Source organism: Glandiceps talaboti, chromosome 9 (assembly GCF_964340395.1).
Source record: "Glandiceps talaboti chromosome 9, keGlaTala1.1, whole genome shotgun sequence".
NCBI classification, from domain to species: domain Eukaryota; kingdom Metazoa; phylum Hemichordata; class Enteropneusta; family Spengelidae; genus Glandiceps; species Glandiceps talaboti.
The window spans coordinates 13,727,107-13,738,925 of record NC_135557.1 but is presented as its reverse complement, the minus strand read 5'-3'; the positions used below and the strand labels follow the sequence as shown (position 1 = coordinate 13,738,925).

Here is an 11,819-nt window from a genome sequence, read left to right as displayed (position 1 = left end):
GTGTTATGTAGCAACTATTCCCTTGGCTTTCAGCCTCAGGTTATAGCTATACATTGTGCATAATAGTCCGGGGGGGGGGGGGTAATAGACATCTACTAGTGAACTCATAGAGGGGCAATATGTGTATATTATGAAAAGTCGAGTTTTATTAGTTAACGAAGACTTTGACTGTCAAGGGCAAAGACAACTAATTACTCAGTGATTATTCCATGTAGCTGTCTGTCCCTTTAGTGTTTTTGTCGACATTTATCATGAGCCAACAGCAAGGGAGTTTAGGAATAATGAATTATAGATAGTGTGAGAAACTTATATTTTATTTATAATGGCCACTACTCATAAACGATTACGATATAACTAGTATAAAAGTGACTGGTTTAGGTTAGATTGGCATTTGTGTGTATACCACTGCAACGATACCAAATCACCATGAAGACCCACGTGACCATCATGTTGTTTGCAGCTATAGTTGCCGTATGCTTTGGGGTATGTATTCTATGTATCATTCGTTTCACATGTTCCTTATCAGTGTTAGTTTTTTTGAGGAGGTATCTCGTGGTTTTGTTACTTGTAGTTTGAATTTCAGTTAGAAGATATTGTTGATCTGTTTGCAGTTTATTCAACACCGTGACATTTTAATTTCACATTTATTAGAGCACAACTGTTACTTAGACTAAAATTAAACTTCACAACATGACTCTTATTCTTAGATTTAGATTTAATTTGCAGTAGTTTGATGTACGTTCAGAGATTGTTTAGATCTTGTAATAAGCTTTTTCTCTGAAAGGGGGAAGTTTGTCTAATGTGGAGCAAAGGGGGAATTACGGCCCGTTTAATGTTACCGTTCACGGGCTTTGATTTATACAACCACGCAGAAACCAACAAGAAACTGCAAATTCTACTACAGCAAGCTTGCAGTGTCTTGTTACATTTTATCGACGTCTTGTTACATTTTATCAGTGTCTTGTTACATTTTATCTATATGGAATACACCATTTAAACATACTACAACCAAATCTAGTTGCAGACACACTGGCGCCAACCTTTTGATGTCTGTCGTTGATGCCTGCATGGTGGCTCGTCAGTACATTTTATTTTGACAAAATGTTGCAAGAAACTGTAACAGAAAAAAAAATCCACAATCTTGATATCTTAAGTGTAGCATATGCAGTTTATTTTGGTTTCAGCATGGTTGTATCAATTTGAACAGAGCACCTGACCGGTAAAATGAAACGGGCGGTGTCTATCAAAAGTGTGTAGTTTTGTAATATCAATATTTATGCTGCCCGATTGTAAAATCATATTACTTATTATTAAGTTCACGAATTGATCAATAAAGAAAAATTGATTGATTCTCAATGTTGACTCTCGATTCAGCAGTAAAGAACATTTCCCCGTCAAAGATATTTCTGTAACATTTTAAACATAATTTTTGCAAATGCCAATATTATCTGAAATCTGAACCATAGAAACGTTTCCCATTAATCAATGTATGTATGTTAGTTTTGTGACATCGTGACTTCAATTGAAATAATTAAATTATAATATTTTGTTTTAAATTTCTGGTCGGAATTGTTATTAGAGATTTTAAGTGCCGCATATTGAAAATGTTTCAAGTATGAAAGTAAAAAAAAAATTTAATTACATTTTTAATAACATTTAAACAATTTAAAAATTAAAAAAAATTAAATTAAATTTATGAATTAATTTTTCTAAAAGTGAAATGATTATTTTTCTTGCAGCAAATTGGTCGGAATAGTTATTAGAGATTTTAAGTGCCGCATATTGAAAATGTTTCAAGTATGAAAGTAAACAAAAAATTAAATTACATTTTTAATAACATTTAAACAATTTAAAAATTAAAAAAAATTAAATTAAATTTATGAATTAATTTTTTTAAAAGTGAAATGATTATTTTTCTTGCAGCAAACTACGGCATGTAATTGTGGTACGTATCATCTTTATCATCTTTATCATTTTACCTCGAAATCTGTTCCTTTCTCTAGCTTTTTCTGTAATCACTAAATTTCACTCCTCTTTACACATTATATGTGTTCTGTACATGGTTTTAATCTTCTAAATTTATGTACTTATATACTCATTACCACTCTGTGTCAACTCCACACTTGAATGCCTACAAAGTAGCTTCGAAAAAAAAGTGACTGAGATTTCCCAATATTGTATTGATAACAAAGATGCTGGAACGTTTCTAATGATCAAACTTTGCCTAAAAAGAAACTGAAGACATATAGACATAGAGAGAGAGAGAGAGAGAGAGAGAGAGAGAGAGAGAGAGAGAGAGAGAGAGAGAGAGAGAGAGAGAGAGAGAGAGAGAGAGAGAGAGAGAGAGACAGACAGACAGACAGACAGACAGACAGACAGACAGACAGACAGACAGACAGACAGACAGACAGACAGACAGACAGACATACAGATAGACAGACAGACAGACAGACAGACAGACAGAGAGTAAAAGAGAGTAAGTTTTCAGGAACAAACGTCAGAATGGGTATGTATGTTTGCTGCTATTTATTCAGTGCGTGTTATTCTTTATATTTTGTTCAACATTTCACAGTACCTATCGTTCTTTTCATTCCATCGTGACACACATGGTTATCGTGTAATAAAATGGTCGATGACTTTAAGGGGGTTAAGGACGAAACCAATAGTGCAATTTAGGATAAAAAATTAATTCGTTTAGTTAGGCCTCAGCCCCCCCCCCCCCCATACACACACACCACCTCCACCCCAGCCCAACCCCTAACTTCATTTGCCAAAATTGATAATTTTTCCAGACACCAAAATCACTATCAAATCCGTATGCAGTATTGTGTAGTACGATGAATACAAAGCCCTCGTGCGTTCCCGACATGTATTTTAGTTCTACACATTTACTATAGCGAAATTTCTTCCATTTTTCGATTCGACAACATTTTTAGAAACATTTGTATTTGGGGGTACAGAACGCATTCGATTCAAAGTAATATCGTATTTGTCCGATGAAAACCCACCCCACTCATTGGATTGTAGATACATTTTGCATATTGCATAAACATAGAACGGTGTCAGTCAACTATTTATGTAACTGCTTGTGCGTAAAAGTAAACTGTTTGAATCAACTCAGTGTACATGTTTCATAAACGAAAGTTTTGTCAAAAGACAAAAGCAGTCGTTGGTGCCGTCCTGTTCTGTTACATGCATCAGTAAATTCTATATGCGTTGTACATTATTACAGCTGTCTGTACCTTGGCTAAAGATGGAGGCCCCTGTTTTGCATCGTTTAGGCGATATTATTACGACAACGACAACGGCCAGTGTAAAGAACTCGTCTATGGAGGTTGCCTAGGAAATGATAATCGATTCGATTCTCAAAGTGACTGTCTTGCAGAGTGTGGGGATTGTCCAGCTGTGAATTGTAACTAAGGTAAGACAAACAACAATGCCTTTCCAATGTGTTCATTCTGGATCAATTTCAGTGTTTTATTGATTGATTTGTTTGTTCAGTGATCAATTCGTTTGTTCGTTTATTCATTTAATCATGAATTTATGTATTTCTTTCTTGATTTCTTTCGTTCTAATTATTTGTGTATGTATGTATTTCTTTGATTTTTTGTTTTCTTTTTGTTAATTTCCTAGCATTTCATGAAATATCTTTTCTTTAAATATTTATTTATTCACTGTTTATTTATTTAGTGGAGTTTAATTATTTTGTAAAATAAGCTAACTTCGTTACATAAGTAATATACTGTAGTTAGTTATTTACCTAGCTCGCTAGATAGATGGATGGATGGATAGATAGATAGATAGATAGATAGATAGATAGATAGATAGATAGATAGATAGATAGATAGATAGATAGATAGATAGATAGATAGATAGACAGACAGACAGACAGACAGACAGACAGACAGACAGACAGACAGACAGACAGACAGACAGACAGACAGACAGACAGACAGACAGACAGACAGACAGACAGACAGACAGACAGACAGACAGACAGACAGACAGACAGACAGACAGACAGGTAGGTAGGTAGGTAGGTAGGTAGGTAGGTAGGTAGGTAGGTGAGTAGATAGATAGATAGATAGATAGATAGATAGATAGATAGATAGATAGACAGACAGACAGACAGACAGACAGACAGACAGACAGACAGACAGACAGACAGACAGACAGACAGACAGATAGATTGTCAGTCATCTATTTCATAATGATATTCATGCTGAATCAATATCATTACTTCATTCGTCATGAAAAACATGAAATGTTCTTTCCATTGGCACAATGATTAATATTGACTCAAGTAAATAAATAAACCAATTAAAGTAATTAAACATACAATTACATACACTTGGCAGTGGATGCAGGTCATTCCTTAACTGTATTAAAAGTGGGACAAAATTAAACTTAACTTAATTTGTAAGTGCATCTGAGGCGATGGCCGATCGCCAGTTATGCATATTCTGTATGTAGTGTGTATGTTCAATCTTTGTTAATATTTGTAGCAGTACAATACTGAATTATCATATAGAAAATATGTTCCATTATCAACTGCTTTTCTGAAAATAGTTCTAGGATGGTTCAAAGCATGTCTAAGATAGTTAGACAGCATACCATAGAAGGCAGTGCTAGCATAAATGTGATATGTATATTACCAAGATGTCTACAGCGCCCCCAATGAGACATTTATGTATATTTGTGTTTGGTTTTGATGTTTCCTGTTGCATGTGTTTTTGATTTTGTTTTAATTAATGGAAAGTGCATATACACATGAAGATGATACATTTGATATTTACATAATCTATACCCCATCCCTCCCCTCACCCCCCCCCCCACATTGATTTTATCTTATTAATTCTTGAAGTGACCAAATAAATTATAAGGGGGGGGGGATTTATTTATTTTATATTACAAAAAGCTAAAAGGTGTGTAAAAGTGTGCTATTGTACATACAATAACAAATATTTTTTTACGTTTTTTTATTTGTTTGTGATGTATTGAGTTACAAACAAGGAAATTGTATATATTGTATCATGGTATTTTCTTTCAAAGTATGGTCATCCATATGGTCACTTTTACTCCTAGGCATGATATCACATATCGAAAATGTGTCACACTGTTTCTCCTTTTTCTTTTCAGTGATCGGATAATGAGAATCTACAGATTTTAAATCCAATGGTAGAAGAACGAAAAATGCCCAATTTCTAGTTTAGTTGACAAACTAATGTTGCCATAACCTTGTTTGTTGCAGTATAGCATTTACCCTATAATTATGCTTATCAAAATGGAATAAATCAGTATCTCAAAATGTATATGAACTGTCACCTGTACATTATATTTTGTATAAATGTAGCGCTGTGACAGTGTAATGCATCCCTCCTAATACCGTGTTTGGCCTCCTAATTTTGCACCTGCCATTCTGTAATGTGTGTGTACAAAATCGCCCTTACCTTGGTGGGTCTCGAACACAAACTGAAGTTCATGATGTCCTTAAAAGCCACATCTTCTGATGTAAAGCATCACGTGATTCTGCCTCTTTTTCGTGTGTTCGTGAAGCGTATACTGTACATTATACTCCTTTCAGAGTCTTCCCCATTGTTTCAACTGTGCTCTCAATTTCCTTTAGCGGACACTTTTTTTCAGTTAACGGGACACTTTTACACAAAGAAAGTGTCTGCATACCGTTAATCCATGAAAGGAACAGTCCGCTTACAATTTTTAACCATTCATATGAAACTGTCCTCAGCGTGTTAATCATTTCTGTAGCACTGTCCCCAACTTGTCAACTGTTTCAATGCAACCACCATGTGCTTCCCTGCCTAATACTGTGTTCTCCTGAACCTGTCATTCTGTGAAGTGTGGGTAAAAAATCGCCCTTACCTTGGACGGTCTCGAACACACTACCTCTGTGCCTATATATCCAAAGATAAGCACTATAACCACTTCACTACAAAGTGACCTGTACAGAAAGCAGGTTTCCATATAGAATTTGTTCACCGACTTGACAATGCATATGTGCTCCAGGTTAATAACATAACTACTGATGGGTAAAACGGAACTACTCTTCGATTTGGGACTGTCATTTTGTTACAGAAAGAGTTATATCTACCAGGTTCATGGATTTCACACTGAACTTTTGAGGAAATCATCGTACTATTTTGGCCGAGATGTGCGGGATGGAATTTCTATTGTGAATTTTGTAATTAACATGATAATAGGTAAGAGGTTACGTAACAGGGCTACAGATAACAAGGTTGACTTTCTGGTGAAATACCTAAACAACTCGCAGAGTTCGAAGTATAACATCGTTATGGTACACGCCCTCGACCATTTGACAGTTTTGGCTAACCCATTGAGGATACGCCTCGAACAAAATAACGAACGGGTTAAAAAAAACTGTCTTAATAAAAACAGTAAATGTCCTCTGACGTGGACTATAACTATCAGATATGTCGTGTTTGTGCAGCCATAATACTACCTTCAATTCTTTATTGGTACTTAGGAAAATGTACATGTCATGATCACATCTTAAAGTAGTCTGCGATATACGACGTTGTGCCACGCCTATCAGTACTAACTGACAGTACAACGTCGTATATCGTAGACTATTTTAAGATATGATCATGACCTGTACATTTTCCCCTTCAAGCAGTATTTCCTTTTATCCTTTTATCCTATGATGATTCCAACCTGGTAATCATCTTCCATAACATCTGTATAATACACCTGGAGAAGGTATGGTTCAGAGCAGATAGTTAGCTTATTTATGATCACTTTATCTTTCTTATTGAGTCTCTCTACTCAAAATCAAGTAGTACTGTTCTAATACACAATCAAGTCCTGCAGTGGTTCAAAACAACTGTGGGAGTTCGCCAAGGATGTATGCTGCCACCTTATTTGTTCAACTTTTCTTTCTGGAGCAGATTATATAATTATGATGAATACTATGACTGGTGTTGCAGGCACAATATCAGTTGGAGGCCATAAGATCACCAACCTCAGATTCGCAGATGACATAGACTTAATTGCTGGGACACAAAAAAAAGAACTAAGAAAAATCACTAAAACGTTGATGATGATAACTAAAAATTGGGGCAAGACAATAGGGAGAAAGGTTGAGGTTAAAGTTAATAATGCGATTCTTGAGAATATACTGAAAGAAGACACTCCTACAGTAATAGAGAAAAGAGATTCAATTGTAAAAGCTTAACTAGATAAACTAATAAGATAAATTAATAAGATAACTAATAATAATAATTAACTAATAATAATAATTAACTAGATAAATTAATAAGATATTGAATAGCAAGGAAATATCAATAAAGACGAAAATCGATCTGCTACGAACAGTGATAACCTCAATAGCACTTTATGGTTGTGAAATAAGGACATACTGTTCTAACTTCGGACGACGCATAAATTAACTTGAGATGCTATAGAAGATTGCTGGGAGTTACCTACAAGCAACACCGAATAAATGAGTCTATATATCGTGACTGAAATCAGGAAAAAGAGCGGGTTGATGTGAACCACTTCTAGCGGTGGTTCGAAGACGAAAACTTCAGTGACTTGGTGATGTCATTCGTCGGCCAGGATTCTCTACTGGTTCATATGAAACCATTCATGGGAATGTTGTAGGAAAGAGAAGAAGGGAATTCCAATATCAAGAAATTGACCAATCTGAACATAATACATTGCTACAAAGTCGCTGAAGATCGATGACAGGTTAGTGTGTAAGTAGAATGCAGTGAAAAAACTTTCTAAACGGAACACAATTTACGCCCCAAAACGTGCAAACTAAGTGACCATATTCAAAAGTATTCGCCATCATCATTACTAAGATTGTATAACAACGAACACACCCTTGACAAAAGATAAACACTGTCTACATTATGTTTGTTCTATCAGTAACACTTTATTACGATTCGAGGAATTCTATAAGCTCACATTGGTTATTCTAATACAAAGCAAACACAAAACTTTCAATTGGCATTTAGCAATTCTAATAAATCAAACTTTAATAGGAATCTTCGTCTATCATCTTTTACTTCATCTGGTGGTCTAGTCAGCTGATGTTAAATTTGTCCTGATAATATAACAATAAATAAAATACAAAAGTAAGTGTTTGTGCACATAAACAAAAACAAACATATATACAGATATTGCTCACTGCTATTGAATATTTTTTTTATATAATGAAGTGGGCGTTACAGACAATAAATCCTATATGTGACACATATTATGTATGTATGTATGTATGTATGTATGTATGTATGTATGTATGTATGTACGTACGTACGTACGTACGTACGTACGTATGTATGTATGTATGTATGTATGTATGTATGTATGTATGTCTCTATCTCCCTCTGTCTCTTCGCTCTATCACCCTCTGTCTCTTTCCCTCTGTCTCTGCCTCCCTCCCACTGTCTGTCTCTATAGATCGGTCTGTCTCTCTGTGGCTGTCTCTCTCTGTCTCTCTGTCTCTCTCGCGCTCACACACACACACACACACACACACACACACACACACACACAATATTACAAATGCGTATTTACCCAAAGTTCAGGGGCACTCTTCTTCACAGTGAACTTCAGTAAAGAAGTTATTCTCATTCCCCATGCATCCGCCATAAATGAAGGTTTTGCACTCACTGGTTTCGATGTCATAATAGTATCGTATAAAATACCCCATGCATGGTCCTTTAACGGGATCCAGTGTACATTCTACACATACAATCCATCGACATGGAATGCAAAAATGGTGTTATTGGTAAAATAGATAGAGCTACCCTAAGGGACGAGGTCAATAGGTTAGTGAAGGATCAAAAACGTGCATGCACGCACACACGCACATACATACATACACACATACATACATACATACATACATACATACATACATACATACATACATACACACACACACACACACACACATACATACATACATACATACATACATACATACATACATACATACATACATACATACATACATACATGTACATACATACTGTACATACATACATACAGATGCATGCATCAGGGTCATGCATGTATGCAGACCGACAGCCACACATAGACACACAGAAAGGCAGGCAGGCAGGCAGGCAGACAGACGGACGGACGGACACACAAGGAATGAATAAACTTTAAGTGATTTTGGAAACAAAAAGCAAATATGTTAACTCACTTTGGTTCCTTTTTTTCCCGTCCACCTAGACAGTTGAAACCGAATACAATTAAGAGACAATTATTAAGCATTGGTAAATATAATACATGATGACATAACGACTTTATAGTCTTTTTTACGTTAATGTCAGTTTCCACATCCACTATTCCTTGTAAGACTTCACAATTTTGGCGATTTTATCTCTTTTTTTCAAATATTTTTTTTTTCAAATACGTAAAAGAAAAGTTGTGAGTGGGCATGAAAAACTAGGTGGGATTGGTAAACCAGAATTCGTTAGGCCTAATAAAGTTTTAAGGTAAATTAAAAGACCTGTTAACATTATTTATCAAAACCTATGTTTTGTGCACAGACGACTATATATTGTTGATTTGGTTTTCGTCGTGTGTAAATTAGCTATCATGAAGCCAATGTGCAATAGCTGATACGCATACTCTGGGATGACAAAGAGAACATTTAGACTCAATATCAAGGACAAATCCTGAATCACCTTTTTTTGACCTAGCACATTATATATGTTATGTTCTTCTGCCTATTCGTGTTACATAGTTGATTCATAAGCAGATTGTACGAAGAGTACTATGCAAACATTGAAGGCAGCACTTCAAGAAGGATGTACAACAAACTAACTTATCAGCATGGTGGAAAATAGGGTAGAAGAAAGTGAAGTAAATATTGGTGAGAGTTTAATAAAATTATAGCTAAAATTTTAACCTCCTCGAACATCGGAAAAAAAACGGGCGATGCAGACTTTCATCCGTGGGACATGATTTACTAGTTCAATGCTAGACTAAAACAATGGAGAACTCTACACACGTGCAAAAGTAATAAGAATTGGGTTTTTCTTCAAGCTTCAGTTACAGCACAATTATAGTCACTGCATTGTAGTCAAAGGCCAACGGTCCAAAATACAATTACAAACTTTTGTAACCAAAGAAATATGTTACAGTTCCATTTAAGTATAGCTTCTGACCTGATTTTTAACGAGTGATATATAAAGGCTTCGAGTTTCTGTAATTCACTTGTTTGATTAGATGATAACAGTTGAGTAACCTTTTCAATTTTAGTCTCCACTGACAAAGTACGCATGGACTTGATTTAATTGCTCTAAAATCCTTACATTCTAAGTGACAGACAATTGTGATCTGCTCGTACATAGCGCCTGTAGGCAACAATTGTATAATCGTTTCTTTTTTGTAATGTCTTTTCGCATTTAACAAATGTCTTCCTGTGTGTAAAACATGTCGTGTCCCATCAGTCAAACGTGAAGCCATCAACTGTGTCTGAGTCTGTATGTAGAAATTTGAGGCTTTTCAATAGACATTAATAGTTACTTACCTCAACGTAGCTTACGAACAACACAGCGAACAGCACTATCAGGTAACAATTCTTCATGGCCATGGTTTCTGCTATATCTTGTATCTTCCTGCAATGGTGAAGAACACACATTATCCAGTTACTTTTATAAACTGAAATACATTTTTTTCCTAGGGTCATAAAAAGTGATTAATGTTTCGATTTCGGCACTGTCACGATATTTAAATTGAACATACAGCACATCTCATCTTCTCCATACCAGTTTTCAATTTACCAGTTTAATTTAGCGGACGTTATGATATCATGATATTTACTACACCATGAAATGAAATATGGAATAAAAGTAAAAATTGACAAATTTCAAAATCAGGACGAAAATATACAGGTTTAAACTAATTTAATACTATATAATACAGGGAGAAACTACGATTTCATGAAATAATGCCGACAGCAATCATCTTTCTATCCAAGCGTGTTTTTTAATCACTTCGGAATTCAAGCCATAATTGAAACAAATGTGTGCTTCTTCAACATTGATGTTTAGCGAGTTGAGTCTTATGCTTCAATTAATTCAATTCTGTCTTCTGGTATTTGTCAAGACAGCACATTTGGATTGTGACATGTCATGCAGTGATTTACAGTAATGTGTGATGAAGCCTTAATATTAATAACAGATAATAAACACACGTTAGGAAACTTTAACTGTTAATGGGTAGTATCGTAGGGTTAGAGGGATATGTCATTCCTCGTATATTTATTGTTGGCAGGTTTGCTGTAATTTATTGTCTCTCATAAAACATAGTATCACGCACATACTAGTCTGAAATATGAAGTCTTAGTGACCCCATTATCTATGTCTGTTTGCGTATTTATCTGTATATAAATGGATCAATGAACTGGTCGGTCAGTCAATCGGTCGGTCAATTCATCAATTAGCCACTTATCCATCCTGTCTCTCTATCTCTCTGTTTCTCGCTCTTTGTCTCCTCTGTCTGTCTCTCTGTCTCTGTCTGTCTGTCTGTCCGTCTGTCTCTCTCTCTGTCTCTGTGTCTCTGTGTCTCTGTGTCTCGCGCTCTCTCGGTCTCTGTCTGTCTGTCTATGTGTCTGTCTGTCTGTCTGTCTCTGCCTGTCTGTCTGTCTGTCTGTCTATCTGTCTGCCTGTCTGTCTGTCTGTCTGTCTGTCTGCCTGTATGTATGTATGTATGTATGTATGTATGTATGTATGTATGTATGTATGTATGTATGTATGTATGTATGTATGTGTCTGTCTGTCTGTCTTTCTGTCTTTCTGTCACTCTCTCTCTGTCGC

At 35.5% G+C, this 11,819-nt stretch overlaps 2 protein-coding genes across 2 annotated transcripts; one reads left to right on the top strand and one right to left on the bottom strand.

The window, feature by feature from the left end:
- Positions 1 to 395: 395 nt before the first annotated feature.
- Positions 396 to 5,282, top strand: LOC144440503 (isoinhibitor K-like). The gene is made up of 4 exons (XM_078129887.1): positions 396 to 483; positions 1,924 to 1,945; positions 3,233 to 3,421; positions 5,140 to 5,282. The coding sequence occupies exons 1-3, from the start codon at positions 427 to 429 to the stop codon at positions 3,418 to 3,420; spliced, it is 267 nt and encodes an 88-aa protein (XP_077986013.1). The 5' UTR covers positions 396 to 426; the 3' UTR covers position 3,421; positions 5,140 to 5,282.
- Positions 5,283 to 7,906: 2,624 nt separating this feature from the next.
- LOC144440493 (PI-actitoxin-Aeq3a-like) lies at positions 7,907 to 10,614 on the bottom strand. Its single transcript, XM_078129878.1, has 4 exons — positions 10,532 to 10,614; positions 9,197 to 9,221; positions 8,560 to 8,727; positions 7,907 to 8,086 (listed from the first exon to the last, which is right to left on the bottom strand). The coding sequence occupies exons 1-3, from the start codon at positions 10,592 to 10,594 to the stop codon at positions 8,567 to 8,569; spliced, it is 249 nt and encodes an 82-aa protein (XP_077986004.1). The 5' UTR covers positions 10,595 to 10,614; the 3' UTR covers positions 7,907 to 8,086; positions 8,560 to 8,566.
- Positions 10,615 to 11,819: the final 1,205 nt, after the last annotated feature.